Source organism: Diuraphis noxia, unplaced genomic scaffold (assembly GCF_037042655.1).
Source record: "Diuraphis noxia isolate RWA-SAM2 unplaced genomic scaffold, SU_Dnox_SAM2 contig0002, whole genome shotgun sequence".
Classification (NCBI taxonomy): Eukaryota; Metazoa; Arthropoda; class Insecta; order Hemiptera; family Aphididae; genus Diuraphis; species Diuraphis noxia.
Window position 1 is genome coordinate 52254407 of NW_028301712.1, and position 20547 is coordinate 52274953.

The window sequence follows — 20547 nt, forward strand, 5'->3', positions numbered from 1 at the left end:
CATATTAAATGTGTGATTCATGTGCATGTGTAAGTATATCATTAAGACATAGCAAAGATCTATTAGGTTTATTGACAGCTGGTATAAGCAATTTTGTGTCGATATCTTCAGGCAAATTTATTTAAATAGTGCAATAATTGTTAATCATTTGATTTCAGCTATCGTGCGTAAACGGAGAAAACATTTTTACTCGTATTTTAATTACGCACGTGCTTGACACGACTGAGTGGGTCATGATTTAATGTGATCTAAATCACATGAATAGATGTAGTTGAGATGGCATACTCGTATTTTATCGTTATCCTCAATTTATAGATAGGGCGGCGTTTCCGAAGAGAAAGACCCAAGGGTTTGTCCGCGTATGAGTATGATATAATATAATAACAATATAAATTTTAGAAATTCGTATTTACACATTTTGGTTTAGAATGTAGACCTTGACACATGTCTTAAACTGCCAAATTGTGTTAAAACATCGTACAAAATAAATTGATTATATGTTCCCATTATTAATTAAATGCATGATAGTGATAAGTAGTACGTTTCAGCTATAAGCGGAGTTATCCTACACGTTCAGTGGGTGCAAATATTTTTGTCCCTCCCCCCTACAAAAAATAAAATAAAATACAAAATTAATACTATGCTTTATTATATTAATAATATTACATCACAATAATAATTTATTATATCAATGACGATCACAATATCATACAACGTTCGAATTCCACACTTATTATATTTGCATTTAGGAGGTGCCACCGCATACCCTGCACACCCCCTGGCTCCTCCAACAGTTCTAGCATATATATATATATATATTTTTTAAATAAAAGAGAATCATGTACAAATTTCCATGCAAAACGAAAATATTGGTGCTTAAGGATATTATAATATTTTATCATTCATTTTATTTTTACAAGCATTTTAATAGTAGTATCGCTAGTTATAACTTCGCCTTTAAATTGTTCGATTACAGATATTTACCATATTATGATAAAATTAAACGCTGTATAGAATACATTTAGTCTACTAAATAATCATTAAAATCACATTCAATGCGTGTTTGGACACCGTTGAAGCTACATGTGTATTTAGTTATCTCGCTTCAATTTACAGCTCACAGCATTACAGTATTACATTACAGCGGAACTGCTGTGCCACTGCTTATCGGTAACGTATATTTCTTAGTATACTACATACGAGTATATTATCGATATAATTTGGCCACAAACGACAGCAATGGGTAGTCAAACTGCTAACTCAAAAGTATTGAGCCTGATGACATACCGTATTCATTTATCCAAAATCTCCCACCAAATAGAAAAACACAATTACTAAAAATATACAACTTTATCTAAAACAACGGTGTATTCCGAGACCAGTTGCGAAATGCTATTGTTATACCTATTCCAAAACCTAAAAAATAATAAATTTGACATAGCTAATTTTCGACCTAACTCACTCATAAACACAATGGGAAAAATAATGGAAAAAATGGTTAATAAACGTCTTATTTGGCATTTAGATATATATATATATATATATAATTTTTTTTTACTGAAGTACAATATGATTTCTACCGAAATCACTCCATACTAGACACTCTCTTAAAACTACAAGCCGAAATAAGAAATGCAAAATGTAACAAACAACATCTAACATCTTTGTTTGATTGGCCTAGATATAGAAAAATCATACGAAATGGCATGGCATGACAGAATCCTCAATATAATCTAAAGGGCAAATATAAATGGTAAAATGTTCCTCTTTTTGAAAAATTTTCTAAACAATTACACAATACAGGTCAAAGCACTTTCAAAGTATCAAACATAATATAAACAACTGAAAACGATATTTCACAAGGATCAGTCATAAGTTTCACAATGTTTCTAAGAGCTATAAACGATATTTTCTGCAAAATACCAAATCCTACAAAAAAAATTATCTTCGCCTACATCTGTTACATATATTGAAATGGTAATAACATAGAAACTACCTACACTAAAAATCTTACAATTCACATACTCGAAACTGGATTTAAATTTTCCCCTACTAAAAGTCAATATATCGTATTTAACTATAAAGCTGGATTAAATCAACAACTATACCTAAATAATCAACCAATTGCTAAATGTAAAAACATTAAAATACTTGGGAATAATTTTTTATGACAATCTCAAATGGACATCTCATCTAAAATAATTTAAAAGTTCCTGAAAAAATAAAATTAATGTAATCAAAATTTAGTATTATCACATATGGGAAGCAAATCAAAAGCCACTTCTAAGTATATACAATTTGTTAATCTTATCCAAAATAAAATATGGCCCACTTATATACAACACATACAAACCTAACCTAAGATACTGGACCCAATTCTCAACGAAGGAATTTGTCTGGCAATTGGAACCTTTAGGACAAGTCCAATCAACAGCATTCTCAACTACGCTAGCGAATTACCCCTTTGACTCCAAAGAGACTAAGACACACTAACATACATTATAAAAAGGAAAAGCAAAACCAACTACATAGGATACAAAAACATTTTCAATAATCATACTGCATTTCTGACAAACGTGGAACACAAAAAAAACCCTCGGTACAAGATTTATTCATCAACTTACAATAATCAATGGATGCACACGTCTCAGTTGTAAATAGAATTTCGTTTCAAGTTTCTCCTATCTAGAAATGGGAATTTAAAACTTAATTCAAAACTTCTCAACTTCAATAAAAATGAAACAAATCATGTCATAATTTATTTTCTGTTCATTCAGTTCAAAAACACAATCCAACAATCGTTCCCTAATCGCATCAAAGTATGCATTTAAATCTGAAGATGGTGTAGGCTTTGCAGTAGTTGATACAATCATCCAATACAAACTCCCGAAAATAACCAGCATACGAGTATATTCAGCTGAAAACGAGGCTATTTTTGAAAGAGTATTCTCGTAAATACTTAAGAAACGAACGATATACTAATAATCAGCGACTCCCTTAACTCCTTACTAGCACTTAAAAACACACCCTCAAAAAAAGAAATAACCTCAAATATTTAAGCATCCTTAATCTAAAAAAAAACATTGAATTCATGTGGATCCCATCTCACATTGGTATTGCAGGAAATGAAACAACAGGTAAATATGCCAACTAAGCAACAAAAACCATTCCTAACCCTACAATAACCAACATGCCTACAATTGACATTAAAAACTTTATCAAACAAAGAATCCTTTCATCTTGAAAAAATTACTGGAACTCAAATACTCAATACCATCGTCTAATAAACTAAGAAATATTTAAAAAAACAATTAAAAAAATGGAATACACCCTCTAATTTTAACCACCGCCAAGACATCGCAATCACCTGCACTAGAATCGGACACACTTCCTTATCCACTCATATCTAATTAGTAAAGATCCCCAATCAATATGCGAAATTTGCAACACTTCATTAACTATCAAACACATAGTAGAGGAGTGCTCTCAATATTCTACAACTCACACCGACCTCAATTTGGCACCTACCATAGCAGAAGTGCTTTGCAAAGTCAAACTCCAAAAATAATAGAATTTTTAGTACAACTAACATAATTAAAAAATTGTAACCTCAAAACTTGTATATATATATATATATATAAAGTAACACTAATCTTAAGAAAAACACCATGTAAAAATTAATGTCAGGATAATAAACTAAGTTGTTGAAGCCTTATTTTTTTTGAAAAAAAATCTAATCATTAATATTAGATTGAAATCCATAGAGTGAATTATCAAGTTTTTTTAAACTAAAATATTAATTCATTTTTGTGGACATGATGATTTAAAAATTATTATTATTTATGAGTTATAACACTAGATATTATTCTTAATCAGTATACATATTGAACACAATTTCTTAATATTTTTTGTGTTTCAATACTTAACATGCTTTATATCTTTAACTTTAATATTAAGTTAATGAAATGAATATATTATTAATATATCATTAATAGATTATGTTTTTTCTAATAAAATTAATTTTGAGGATCTAGTAATTTAAGAAATATTACTTCCTCTATAACATTGGGCATTCCCACCTAGTAAAAATAATTGAGCATGTTTTTCCAATATTATTTGTTTGTGTTGTTTAAACAACATGTTATATTTTTTAAATGTTTTATATTAAGTGCATGAATTTAATACATAATTGTTGTATATGAAATTTCACTGAATAGCAGCTTATTAAAGTATACGATTGAAACATTTTTTCACACTTGATTACTTTCAGAACTATGATACTTAACTTAATAATTTAGGTATTAAATTGTTATGAATAATCTTATAATACTAGTATGTTTAGGTTTTAAATTATTGTATTTGGTTTGTGTAAAAAATCAAGCATAATGGATTATTAATGGAGAGTTTATACAAAATAGTTTAAGTTAGAAACTGGTCTACTATTCACTAATATTTGAAACACATTTGAACGACATTCTGATGTATAGGTATGAATTCATTATGTCATACAAAACGGCTGTTTGATTAATTGAAAAAAATATTTTTTTCCGATATAAATATGACCTTTAATTTGTCATTTAAACGAAATGCATAAAATAACGATACCTATTATTTACAAATATGTGACAATTATAAAGTCCCATACGTCACAATGAATTATGCTGATAATTCTCTTATACAAATTATTAATTATTTACCAAACTTCTGTCTAATAAAATAAAAATGACGAAAATGAACTGTAACAAAACAATTTAATTTGACATGTAGGTACGAGAAAGATTTAAAATATTCATTAGTGGCTTAGCGTGGCATAGTTGCTGTGTACACTAATGAAACGCCCGCTGCCACTTGTTTCCAGATGGGTGACCACCCGTCTTAAGACCCAAGTTCTTAATGGCGAGAAACTTTATTACACATACACATGTTCCATAACAACTATATCATCCCTCACATAATTTAAAAAAATATTCTAAAAATAACCACCCAATAGCCTATGTTGCCGTGGGTTAATGAATAATATAAATAAATAAAAAAATGTATATACTTGTTGATATAATATTGTATAATGTGAAATATTAATATTATTTATATTATATTATTGTACTTTCACATAAGAGATCTATTTATTTCATGAACATAATATAGTATGCCTTGCAATAGTACTATGTATGTATATTATTATACATTGTATTTTGACATTGTTTTGTTCCTGGATATAACATAGTACTATTAATGGTTGGTTAATGGTATTTTCATCACTCTTATCTCTTTAAAAAAGTTTATGACCGAGGAAAATTCAGTACATAAAATAATGTTAATTATTGTTTATAGGTTGAAAATTATGTGAAATGAAAAAAAAAGTGTAAATGCTACCTAAATTATGATTTTATATTTTATGTAGCTATTTATATACATTTTTGCTTGCTGTTTTAGCCTTAAAAGCTTCACGAAGGTTATACTTTATATATTATATAAGGTTCACTACATAATTTTTGTAGTCCACAGTGATATGTTTTTAAATATTTTAGAAGAACATTTTGCGATTGTAAGTTTTTAAACTTGTAAGCCCAAAACACATTTGAAAACTATGATTAGAGATATTTTATATCCTAATGGCCTCTCCATCTGTGGCTGAATAGTGATGTAATTATTCTAAAGAGGTACACTTAAAGTGAGTACTTATTTAATAGTTAAGCACAGTTAACAACACTAATACGTGAACATGGGTTCAGAGACATATATAAACTATAATATTCTAAAATAAAAATTTATGAGCTTGTAATTATTTAAACAATTATACAATACCATTCAATGCGAAGAATGAATTTTTTGTTAATTGAAAATAAAAATTTTAATATAATGCATAAAATATCAAAAGATAATTTGTTTTATCAATAGAAAACTCATGTTTATTTTGCATATACCTACATAACTGCCAATTGACGTTGTAAGATTAAATAAACAATCATGTTTATACATATAAAATATTACAATATACTACTAATGCATATATATGCTAAATAAATAATAGATACATACCAATGAATTCGAGACCACTAAGTTTCCAGGTTCCAGTTTTTGTTACCAATATACTGCTCGGACAAACATTATGGTGGTGGACTTGAGGTGATAAGAAATCAAGGGCTTCAGCAATCTGAAAATCGTTTGATTACAATTGTATTTATACATGGAAAATAATTTAAATTCTTGATACTAGTTGGATATTATATAACGACGAAATAATATATTATATATTTTTTTGGGCTATAATAGTTAATAAGAAATTTCAGTTTCTATAATAATCAAAGTAATTTTATTTATTTGTGTTCGATGAACCTCTTCTCACTGTAGAAAAGTATAAAATCACAAATTTGTATAGAGTAATGGATTCATTCTTAATTTTACAGTTTTTGAAAATTCTTTTAGAATATCATATAGAAAAATAGCAACAAATTTATTTTTATTTTTATTGATCTTTTGACAAACTCGGCAGCAGGGGCATTTAGTTACAAATTTTAATTATTTACAATTTTCATATAATTTACATTATATGTTACATGATTTACAATTACAATTATATTTTTTCAAAAGCTTAGTAAGTTTTAAAAAAGTTTAGATTTTCTTATTTAGATTCGGATTTAGTCCGAGAATTTCATCAAATCGACATCTGTTTGCCCCTGTTAGACAGATGAAATTCTGTAATGACGTGTTTCACTGTAATCTGTGTGAGTTTTTATTGCAAGCTTCACAGATAGGAGGTTCATCTTTTGACATAAGGAATGTTTGAGTTAGTCTGGTGAGTGCAATTCTTAGAAGATTTATTGTAATTTCCTCTTTTCGGTTTCAGTTAAAACTATTCATATTTCAGTGTACTGTTTTCATTAATTTTTGATTTTTTTATGTTTTTATATAGCTCTTTCTAAAATAAGGTTTATTATTGAGTATGTTTTTATCGTGTGTTATATCAAGTAATGAATTAAAGAATCTAGTGAGTCTGATTTTTATGCTTAAGAACTTGATCTTAGGCCCGATTGAGTCCAGTATGTCAATAATTTTCATTGGTGTTAGGTTAAATGATTTTAGAACATTTTAAGTGTCCTCTACGCCTGTCGTTAGCGAAACCAGCTTTTATAAAAGTAATCAGTGATGGTATTTTAATTGACAAATTAGCAATAGCGTTTGATATTTTTAAGGTATAAACGGCTGTACTATGGTTAATATTATTCATTTGGGAGGATTTATTAGATGGTGAAATGTTATATTTGAGTTATTTTATGACAATGAATGACTGTTGAGTATTGTTCTATGTATTTTTATTTGCGAAGTAGATGCAAAGTCTATTATCGGATATTCGAGAGGCGAATCTTATATTGATTGCCGAAGTCAATTAGCTAAATGCTTTAATATATTGGTTACGCACGTACTGAATTTTTATTTTATAATAATGTTATTAAGATATTTGTTTAGATTTAATTTATAATTTTTGATTTTATCTTTTATTAGGTATCAGACTAATAAATATATTCACAACATTAAAGAAATAATCGTTTTTTTTTTTGTAACTTACTGTTCAATGTTTAAATTATAAAATTGTAAAAACATCTTAATTAAACAAATTTTGGTGAACTAAAATCTACTTAAAAAAGGTATTTCAGTTGCAATAATATATTATTTCTTTTATTTAAAATTGAAATTAATAATACATTTAATTTCACAGACGTAAAAACAGAAATAGTAGAATATTTACTTGATCATATTTTTTAGAAGTTTTATGTATAAATTATTAATTCTTGAATAAGCATTGATTAATGATATTTATTTTGATTATATTTGTTAACCTTTTTTATAATTAGTTTTTTTAGGAATCTATTTACAATGACTTACTCATTTAAATAATAATTAAAATAAGTAATTTAAGTCCGGGGTAGGTACTTTTGTGTTTGCATTCAGAAGTAAATAAATCTGTAAGTAATATTTCTTATTATTATATACCATAATTATACTACAAAAGGGTTTCCAAAAATAGATTATGAGTTTAAGAAAATATTATATAAGCACTTAATTTATATACATAACTTATGCTGTTACTCGTATAATAAAGCACGAAAATCTGAAAATACTAACTGCATAATAATTACAAACATTTACTAGAAATTTTTCAATTAATAACATTTAACTTATATGTACAGTACTTATAAAATTAAACAAATTTTTTTAACTTTTTTTTGCTAGAAAAGTATTAAACTTTTAAACCAATGAATTCATTTTTTTTTTGCTGTGCTCTTTTCTGTATATTCAACACTAAAATTTAACCAAACAAACAAGTTAAAACATTTTGATACACGTTCTGTATTTTATTTTTATTTTATCAAACTCCGGTCTGTGGTGGATACTATATTACTAACATCATCTTTTTAGATAAATATTTTCTTAATTTCCACTTAAAGATACATTATAGTTTTCAAAATGCTGAAAGTTGTATCGTTACTAATATTTTCATAAATATGAAAAATAATTTTTGTTCTTTGTTTTGATGTTTTAGAAATATACGATTTCTGGCAAAAACAAAGAAGTTACTTCTAAAGCGAATGATTTATTTTTGTAATGGAAAAAATCTGATTTTAGAAGCTTAAAAGTTTTCAATATTTTTTTGTAATACTCTCAGGCTTAATAATTTTAAAATAGATTAAATAGATACATAATATCGTTGCACCAAAATAAAAATTATAATAACTTTATACATTTAGCATTCAATTATTTTTATAACGTAATATTAATACCTAATGCAATACACGTCGTAATCAATTATCAAAAATCTATATCCTTAGGTTTAATCAAAATAAGTTTAATACATATTTTTTTGCGTTTGAACCATCATCATATTTACTACATTATTGAGTAATAAAAACAAAAATAAAACTTAAATATCTGAAAAAATATTATTTTTCTATTAAAAATAAAGCTCTGAATATAAATAATTACATTATATTAGTGACAGTAAAAAAATCATTCAGTCAAGGGGAATTAAGAATTTCTTTTTTATATGAAAAATATAAATTTTTTTAAATCTTTTAAAATAAAAATTACCTACGTAATATATAAGTCAAATGTTGGCCATTTGTTAAAATATGATATCTATTACTAGTGACCACGGTTATCTACTCAAAGTTTAGATAACCGTGCTAGTGACTAATGCAGTTTTTTAACTTAATTAATCATAACTTCATTTTATATGATGTTATAATTTCCAGGACCATTATAAACCAAGTTATACTCGACTAACATTTTTTTTTCTTCAAATATTTCGATTGATGATATTTTATATCAATATCAAAGTATACAGTGATTGATGCTTAAGTATTATATTGAACAAATTTAAAATTATTTGTTCAAACACTACTTTCTAAAAAGGATTTACAGTAAAAGAAAAAGCTTTGTAAGACCTAACGAAAAGAATTCGTTTTACCAAAAAAAAAAATCATCGCAGAAGGAGATAAAGATAAATCAGAAACACTTTGAATCTAATACGATAACTATTGACGTTTCTTATATCTTTCAGTATTCGTGATAGAAACTAGAAAACGTCACGTTATAAGAATAAAGAAAACATTTTGCGTATGTAATAGCTTAAGATTACCAAAGTTATGTTTAGGTTGCGTATTCCCTAAGGGCCAAACTTGTTGAGCTATCAATTTAAATTACAATATCTAGAAAAGCAAGCTTTTGTCGTTTGTCAATATAGTTTAGAAGTGAATTTAATGAGCATAATCTGTGATACGTGGGTAAACACGATATTATTTACTGCACTAATACCAAATACAAATACATAAAGTTTAATATATTATGATAATCGGTGTTCTATTTTATTTATAAATATATATTTATGACAAGTTATTAAAATATTAAATTTTTCATTTAAAAAATATTGTTCATAATATGTAAAATCAGAAGTCGAGCGAAAATGAAAAAATAAAACATAGTATACAACAGTTAGGAAATCTAAATTTATAATCTTTACATTATACTTGTACGTCTAACACAAACATTTTAATGTTAAATGACTAGAAGGCCCTGCCGCTTGTTTGCTGCGCTTGCTAACCTCCACCAACCGTTATCAAGTAACCACACTCTGAACATCAAAAGAAGGGAAAGCAAATAGATTATTATAAACTTTGATGTTTTGCCTGTATTGATTTCGCCATCAACGTGATACAGTAAATCTCTCAAATCTTGCGAATACGCATTGTGTTCAAAGAGTTTAACTTTTCCATGATGAAAACGAGTGTTTGTAGATCTACTCTTTAAATTTTTAAAAGGGAGAGCACTACAATATTGATATTTTTCTGTCATATCACTGATATATTAATATTCAGGCTCATCTGTTTGCTCATTCTCTAATTTTTATCTCTTTGATTTCATGTAGAAATACTTGTCTCGTTTTCTTTTCGCTTATTTTTTATTATATTTTTAATTTTGTTCTTTTTTTTATATAATGCGTGTGCATTACATTTGATATCTGAAGCCCTTTTTACCCAACTTAAAATAAAAATTTTAATGGAACTCTAATACTGGTATTTGGTTGTCTTGGTAATTTTTTGACGAAATTATTTTTAAAAACTTTGTGTTTCAAGACATAAGGGATACTGCTGCAGACAACAGTGAATAAGACATATATAAACACAAAGTTTATGTAATGATATTTTTTTAACGATTTATGACGTACCGACGTACCATTATAAATTATAAAAACATTTTTTTAATGATATTTTGAATAATTTAGTAAAAATATTCTGTTTAACTATTACTATGAAAATTATTTACATCAAATTCCGTATTTAACCATATAAATATTTTTTTTATTATCATTGATAATAATTGCCTTGGAGACCAGTGGCTACAAAAATGTTTATATAATTATTACATTAAGAAATACATTTTTACATATTGGACTGTTGGGATATATTTTCTTTTTAAATTTTTATTTAAGGATTGGAACGAAAATACTTGTATATTTTCCAAGCTTCGTTCCTCTTAAAATAATAAATACCTCATATATACAAGCGAATACAAATACAATATATTATAATACAATAATTATAAACAAATAAATTTCGCCTCAGAAACTGTCTGATAATTCATAGTCTCTAGATCTTTAGATGTCAGAATATATTTATTAAACTTCAAATATAGAAGATAACAATTAATAGGAACCACAATAAAATAAATAAATCTATATAATTGACAGATAAATAGTCTTAAAAAGACCACTCGTATGAGCATACTTTGCAACAATACATATATATATATATATATATATACGTACACATTCATTTGCACAAATTCTAATCTTTAAAAAATATTATATAATATAATCCTAATCTTTGATGAAATCCATGCTGTCAGATCCTTATAAAGTACCAACATAAATTATATTCACTTACGGATACAGCTGAACCAATAGTTAATAACAAAAATAATGTCTACTCAATTGCGATAGGGTATTAACTATTATGATATAAGTCTCTCATAAAATATTAATGTGCATCAATAAACACCAATCAGAGACGTGTCTATTTCAGAGAAGGTCCACGTACATCATTCGCAGCCATACGAAGTAAGTGAGCACAAGTATTTATTTTAACAGTGAAAGACGAGGTTATTATCCAACTCGCAACCAATAATATTTACCAGTAGAATAATAACTTGGAAAATAGGTGTTTTGTAGGCTACTGTGTCATCCGTTTATACATCATGATCTGGTCTATCTCATAAAATAATTACCCACTTATTTTTACTTCCTATCTTAATTTTCACCCCATATCTTATACTACTACACTAAATTGAAACATATAATTTGAGTAATACAAAAAATATATCAATCATATATTATAGTTTAATATATTATACATTTATGAATCATATGATATGGATATATTTTTTAATTGTATTATGATGTTCTGTATCCTTAGGAATTTGAGAACACTAATGATACCCGCAGTGTTAAAATTTTCAGGTAGATAGAGTTTATTGTACTTCAGTCGTACTAGTAGATATTTTATGCATTCAGTTAGAAAGCGTTTGAGCATCAGAGGATAGTGGCAGGTTAGAAATATAGGTGGTTCTACTTTCTTCATCAGGAAAGCATGTGTTAATCTGGTATGAAATATGCCAAGCCTATATTTATGGCCAGATATTTTTTAGTGAATGTGTTGTTATCCGATGGAACGATATGATTTTTGATTTGATCTAATTTGTGTTAGATATTTTCCATTCATTTTACCAGAAATTGAGGTTTGGTTTATTTAACCGAAAAATATAGAAACTCTTATGTTCATAATTCATAGTACATTTTTATTCTTAAGTACAAAAGTATACTGTGGTTAATTAATTTCATTGGGTTATTAATAAATTGATAAATAATTTTAAAAACTACGATTAACTTACATATTATATTATCAAGGGATAGAAAATAATTTTAATTTGAAATATGAATATCCGTTTACTATGTTGAGCCTTATTGAGTATCAATCATCGTTCAATTAAAAGATACCAACAATTTAAGTATAGAAACAACAAAAATTAGATAAAAAAACAAATTTTGTTATTTAAAACTTTATAATTCACTAAAATGGTTTGTAGTTCTTGCTTCCCAATACAGGATACGCAGACCTATATTTAATTTATATTTAAGGCTTTTGTTTACAATATAGACAAATGTGCCGTATGAATGAATTCCCACACAGATTTATGTAGAGATTTATCAGTACTTAAATAACTCGTAAATTCTTGACGTAAACATAAAAATAATCATCAACTTTAATCCTAGCCAAACCAGTGAATAACAGCAAAATGGTTGTAATAATCCTAAGCCCTGAAGTTCATACGAAAGTGTTACAGTGGATCATCTCGTGTCAGATCCATTTCCATCACAGTCTAAGATCTAAGAAGACTTAAGTCCAATATAAATCTCCTGTTCGCACTTTTTAGTTGAATTTTCATATACTCAATTCTAAATTAAACCTCGATTCTTATTGAATCGTAACCATTCACATTTATTTTGATTTAATTTGTTCATAGGCTTACTCTGTCATCTTTGACATTTCTTATTTTTGATATACGCTGTAGTTTTTAAGTTATAATGCTGCACTACAATGAAACATAATAAAAATTTCTGGACCGTCCATGACTATAGAATATATTAGTTACTTCATGTTAAACCAATTTGGTTATCAACAACGACAATAATGTACTACTCAACTATCACAGTGTTCGATGTAAACTCGGAGGATAATGTGTTATGAATTGTCTTGTTATTTATCATATAAAATAATATTGTCGAGATAAAAAAATTTCAGTTATTTCCTACCACTTTTTTAACGTTTTGAAGTAGTAGATCATTAACAACAGTTCAATATTCTAAACATAACTATAATTAATATATATATATATACATATATAATTGAATGTGTTCTAATTGACCAATTACAGTGTAAACTATGACAGCCAGATACTTGAAATATTCATTATACATTCGTATGTAAGTCATAAATGTGTACTAAGAAAGTATTTTCTGAAATTTGAATTGTAAAGAGATGTTTACATAAAGGTTTTTATATTTATGATTAAAAAAGAAAATATTTGTTATATACGAAAAGTTGCCATTTGTTAATCGGGTAAGTCAGATAAAATCATACATCAAATCGTCACGTTCATTAGGTTATTATATTTCAGAACAAATTTGATAGCATGTATTTATATAATGAATTTTTCTATGTTTGTTACGTATAGACAAAAAAGATAGCTGGCCATTTTTTATTAAAAAAATCAGAGATTATTCTTAGAGGTTTCAGAAAAGGTTAGAATCTAGTTTGTACCACAGTATATATTATGAGCTAAAATATTTGAACTGAGGTGCACTGAAATTGAGATACACCAACATCATGACACCGTAATTTATATTTAATGATTTTTATCAGGGCTTTTAGTCAAATTACACAGCTAGTATATATAGCGGCTGAATAGTATAATAATAAGATCTGAAAAAAAAATGTATAAATTATATAATTTATATGGAAAATAAATAGTAAAATTTAAAAAAATTAATTACGTTTTAATTAAATTTAGGTACTCCAAAAAACTGTTGATATTTTAAACAATACTAAAAATCAAACTAAAATATTTAGATAATTTTTTTACCATCAAAATTGTTTTTATATTAAGATTTAAAAATTAGCAATTTTTAAAATATTATAAATATAGTTTAATTAATTGTTTGGTCAATAAAATCAGTAGAATGCAAACAAACAAAAATACAATCATACCTTTGAAATTGTAAAAATAAATGTGTGTTTACAGCCGCGATGTATGCTGTAGACACATGGGTTTTCACAAATGTAATGAAATCGTTTTATCGCAGTTATACATTTAAAAAAAATTATGACGAATATTTTTTGAATATAAATTACACAAATAATTTGCAAATATTTGATCAATATCTAAAATAAATGGGATATTATGTATTAAATTTATATATTATACGTATTTGATTTAAAAGGAACATTTTAAATCACTTTGAGATTAAAATAAACAATATATATATATATATATATTTATATATATATATATATATATATATATATATATATATAATATATATATAATATATATATAATATATATACATATTGAGGTCCTTTTTATGACTTTTTATTTTAACAAAATTCTATTGAGTATAATTTAGTTGAACAAAAGCAAAACAAAATTAGGTATCTAATGTTAAAATTGTGTTGTCTTTTTTATGCTAAAATACAAGAACATATTTTTTCCAAAAACTTTGTAAAAATGGATAATATTAGAACTTAAATATGTTTTATTGATACAAAAAAAATTATACCAAAAATATTCGGATATCGGATATAATATTTGTTATGAATGTTATAATTAGGTTTAGGCATTTAATATTAAATTTTTATTCATACGATAAAAAAAAAGGTCGGAATAAACTACATTCAGGGTTTATATATAGCACGAATTCTTGGACTTGATAGTTTACAAAGTATTTGATGTTTTTCAACCTGAAGGTTGATTTACAACTCCAATTCTCCATTTTGACCATCAGCTTACTTTTTCTTTAAATTCCTTAAAGGTTTTTATATTTGTATCACATTTTATTTGTCCTATATAAAGTTTCATGGACGTCCTGCAGTTTTATTTTCTCCATCATACACTCTAATATAATATTATGCATCTCTTCCAGTTGTCTCATGGCATGTTCAACCATTTTCTAGCGCCTTTAATAAAATTTAATAAAACCTCTAATTGCAACCACGAGTGTTTTTTTCTCTTGCAGTGCTAAGTACTTCTTCTTTTGTTTTCCACTCTATCCTACTTAATACTTTCATACGTCTCCAACACCACATCTCAAACGCTTTTAGTTTTTTTTCTTTTCAGCACTATTTATTAACCATGTTTCACATTCATATGTTGCAACACGCCATCCATATGTTATAAGACATCTCACCTTGATATTGAGTGTAACTTTTTTGAAGTGAGTAATTTGTGTTTTTACTAAAAGCAGTTTTTGTCTTTTTGATGATACTATACGTTGTTTTATCACTCATACACATTTACCATAAGATGTGATTTTGCTCCTTATAGTTATACCATTTCATCTACTTCTCTAGTTTTTGACTATCTATGTATACATCGGTTTTTATTTTCAGGTAACTGACGATAGCGCAGTCTTAGACTTTTATTTTTTCACTATTTATTTTAACTTTTGATGTTGTAATTCATTGATTTCTTTAACTGCAAACTGAATGTTCCCCTTCACTCTCTGCTATTACCACAACGTCATCTGAAAATCGTATCATTAGAACAATTTCTCCACCAAATTTAAATACCAATATCTTATCTTGTTAACTTTGCGTTTACTGTGTTTATAAATGTTTTTACGTAGCAATTAAAAATTGAGGGTGATAACGTACGTCGTACACCCTTGTCGGACTCTTTTTTTTATTTGAACGCTTGCAGTGATTTCTCCTTTTTTAATGCAAGCTCATTGATTTTTTAGAGACTGTAAATAATTTATAAGTCATGTTGTTCAACGCCTATTTCTTGTAATGTGAGCAGCATTTTATTCCAATTTATTTTTTCTTTTGATCTGTTTTTCAATTAACACTTGCAGTCTTAGAACTGCTAGTTATGTACCTTTTTGTTTTCATAATCCATATTGATTATTTTTTAAGTACTTTTCAACTTTTCCTTCTATTCTTCGATTTATTATTTTTGTTAGGATTTTTGAGATATGTATCAGAAAACTCAGTGTTCTAGACTCTTCACAGAAATTTGCTTCACTTTGCTCTGATACAGTTACAATTATGCTGTTATAGTAATCATTCGACACCTCTTCTTTATCATATATATCCCGAGTTAGGTGATATAAACTCCTCTTATCTTCGTGCTAGCATACATTCTGCTGTTATATTATCGATCCCAGGTGATTTATTTTGTTTCAAGTCATGGAGCACTAGTTCAAATTTTGATATTAAAATGTGTAATTTCATTTCTTTTTAATTTGTTATTATTTCTTCTAACTGTTCATCGTTATAAAGCTCATCAATATACCTTCTCCATAGTTTTACTATGGTCGCAACTTCAACCAATACCTGGTTATTTTTACATGTACATATTTTACAGCTGGGGTCATTCTATAAATTCGTGTGACACCGATAACATTACCATTACATCATCGTGTTATATCTATATCCATCAATATAATTATATTAATTAATCAATACTTCCTATGTCGAATTAAATCAAAGTCACATGACGTATAAATGTACCGATATTACATAGAGCGTGGATTTATCTCTAGTATTAGTGCAATTTCATTTTCTTTTTCCGACAAATTGTTGGATTTTGTGGTACGCATAATCTATTTTGTTAACTTTCAATAGCTTATCAATTTTACCGAACTGTTGTTCCAACCACTCGTCTTTGGCTTTTCAATTAATATTATTCCTTAGTTGGCGATACTTTCGTTGACATTCTCTTGTTTTATTGTTTTATATTTTAGTCTTTCTAATGGTCTCTACGATTAATTCATACTCTATTCTAAAAGTTTAATTTCGTTTTTCCTTATAATTTGTTATTATAATACTTTATTAATATCATTGTTAACTGTGCACTTCATAGTCCGTAAAAAATTCTACCTCTTAAATTATGCCTTCCAAAAAAAGATCGATCAGTAGCTGTACACTTCAAGCACAAAAGAAAATGGCAATACGAGCTTCAGAAGCAATTGAACAAAAAGATACAAGATCGGAAACCGACAGACTGTGGTTATATTTTACAATTTTTATAAAAAAACGTATACCATATCATTTATCATGGCATGGTGTTTCGTCGCTTACTATAGACGCGTAGGTATTGATTATATTTTAAACGCAGTCGACTGGTACACGAAAACCGACTTACCTGTCTGATTCCGTACTTAATTTCAAAGTCCAAAAAGTTGTACTCTCTCGCATGTGCAGGCCGTGGCATGGCAGTAGTGGTGATGATAGACGCTCCAGTGGACGGTGGCCCATTGACGGCTCGACCACCAATGGACGCCTGGTACGCGAGTATGTTGGCAAGACTGGCTATCACAGGCTCGGCGGCAAATGCGAGAGTGTCGTTGCAGTCCTCCACGGAATGCACCACCTTGAGGATGAGTTTTGGCTGTCTGAGCATCTCCAAGTAGTGCACGCTCTTCTTCAATATCTCCGTCACAGTCTCCTTCCGTCTGGGTTTGTGCAGCTTATCAGCCAACTTTTTTTCGAAAACAAATATCGATACTTCCTGTAATCAAAATACCGCGATGCTTAAATTAGAATAATTTATTATACTACGTGGTCAGGTACGAGCGCACTCATTAAGTAGTCGATGGTAGTGGTTTTTGGGTGGTTTCACATGGAATAATATTTTGGTTTATACAAATCGATGGATTTTATTGGGTTATAATTATGGGGGAGGTATTATACAAAAACGATTTTACTCGGTGACTTTTACAGCTCAACAATTATGTTGATAATACACAATCATATTGATAACTATTATAGTTATGTTTATGTTTTATTTAATATGTGTATAATAATATTTATTTTTCTTATTAAACACATACAATATTATAATAACCAATAAATAAGTAAGTAATACTTTCAAATATAGTTAACTGTTTTACATTAAATTTAGATGATTTAAAAATGTATTATATATATATACATATTATGAGTAGTACCTATATCATTTGCATGTAAATTAATACAAAAAATTATCTATAACTTTTTATTTTCTGATCTTTCTGATGAAAGTACATATTTGTTTTGTTTTTGATTATCCTGTCGACATTCGATGAAATTCATCTAGAAAAATAGTGGACACAATGTTATATACAGAGTGTCCCAAAGAGATCTGACATTCTGACAAATAAAATAACTTTTGTTCTAATCAATATTTTTTAAAAATTTCTTTTAAATATAATCCATAGACACTTGCGTTACATTTTTAGAATACATTTTTTATTTTTTGTTTTTTAATACTGAAAATAAAAAACTTGAAAATTGATAAATTTTTTTTCAAAATATTCAATATAGCCAATTTGTAAATCTGATTTTTAGAAAAATGTATAAGGTAAAAACACTTATTTAAGTCAAATGGCTGATTTTTAAAATATTAATATTTTCGTTAAGTAAATTACGATCTAGTTTATGTTAGAAACCTTGTAATTTCAAATAATAATAAAGTTTTTTTTAAATATTTTATAAGAACATTTTTAAATAAGTGCATGTTAAACTCTAATTATTTTTTTATTGTATTTATTTTAATAATATGTGATGTATAAACTATAAATTACTATAATTTACCTAACAAAAATATTGATATTAAAAAAAATTGTAAAAAATCAGCTTTTTGACTTAAATAAGTGTTTTTACCATATACATTTTTCTGAAAATCAAATTTACAAATTGGCTATATTGAATATTTCAAAAAAAAATTATCAATTTTTAAGTTTTTTATTTTCAGCATTAAAAAATAAAAAATGTAGCGCAAGTTTCTATGGATTATATTTAAAAGAAATTTTTAAAAAATATTGATTAGAACAAAAGATATTTCATTTGTCAGAATGTCAGATCTCTTTGGGACACTCTGTATTATTAATTTTGATAAACTCCGCACTGTAGTGAGTACTGTATTTTCTAAATATACAGTTCAATACTTCACAATACATTATTATATTTAGCATTTTTATAGTTTTATCGTTAATACTATTTTCAGGAGCATGAAAAACACATTTTTTTATCCTGATTATGATATTGTTATTTTTTTATGTGATTTCTGGCAAAAATAATGAAGTAATTTCTCATAATGAATAATTTTTTTTGTGTGTTAAAAACTAAATTTGCTTTTCAAAGTATGATATTTTTCAATGTTAGTTTGAATTTTTCTTTGCATAAAAATTTTTAAAAACAATTAAATAACCTATACAATAATGCGATTCAAGTAGTTGATGAGAGTATCGAAAAGAAATATTTAAACGCAATTTTGTAAAATATGGAATTATCGTAAACTCTCTGGAAGTGTATTTCCGCCCACTGCTTGAGTTTAAAATTACTGGTATTGATAATTCTTCGAAAATGATAAAAATATTTGATCTAGAATCAACTATTAAAAATAAACAATAGCTATTTCCGGTAATATTAATTTAAAAAAAATATGTATCTGAATAACAACAAGCGTATTCTCAATACTTTTAAATTTAAATACAGCACAAAAAAACAGGTGCAATATAGTGTACTCGATCATATTATTTCTATAATACGTTGTTTTGATAAATATAAATAACATACAATATGTCAATAATAACAAATAAATATAAAGCGGGTGTAACTTTTAAGTACTCATCAAAAAAAATATTACAATAATTGTGAGTTGGACTGCATTGGAGTAGATTTAAGCTTTATTATTATTGTTCGAAACAATTTAATATCGATGATGAATATCAATAAATTTGAAGTACTTAACCTATAGAAATATGATTAATTTGCTATTTGTAACATAAAATATAATTATACAGTGTGTTTAATTAACTATTTTTAAGGTGAATTTAATATTATTAAATTGGTAAGTGTTTTTTTTTCCTTTAAATGTGAATATCTAGAATTGTCTTTAAATGTCACAAATTGTTTTCAATAAGTGTTTATATTTTCCCACTGAATCACAAGGTACATAAAATTAATAGGTATTCAAAAACCACGAAAAACAAGAGACAATATTTTTGACTAAGAAGAAGATTGTTTGCAAACTAACTTGTATTATTGATATTTATGAGTTTTTTAGCGCAAAGTTTTATTGTGAAACAACAAACAAACAAAAAGTCAAATTTATTTTAAACGTAAGTTTTTCACACACCCTTCATTTATATAAAATGTTTTTTATTATTCAATATTTGCATGGTCATTTGTTATATGAGGTTGTCAACTTACGCTTGAATGTATAATGTAGA

General features: G+C 26.6%; 1 protein-coding gene across 5 annotated transcripts in view; it reads right to left on the reverse strand.

Annotated features, from left to right (window-relative positions):
* bma (SCY1-like protein bma) overlaps positions 1–20547 on the reverse strand; it is a 197980-nt gene that overhangs the window by 85412 nt on the left and 92021 nt on the right. For all 5 annotated transcript variants that reach the window (XM_015514803.2, XM_089219699.1, XM_089219700.1 and 2 more), the window contains 2 exons: positions 17478–17843; positions 6040–6154 (listed from right to left, as the gene is read on the reverse strand). In XM_015514803.2, the coding sequence (XP_015370289.2) occupies positions 6040–6154; positions 17478–17843 (481 nt within the window). The remainder of the gene's footprint in view (positions 1–6039; positions 6155–17477; positions 17844–20547) is intronic.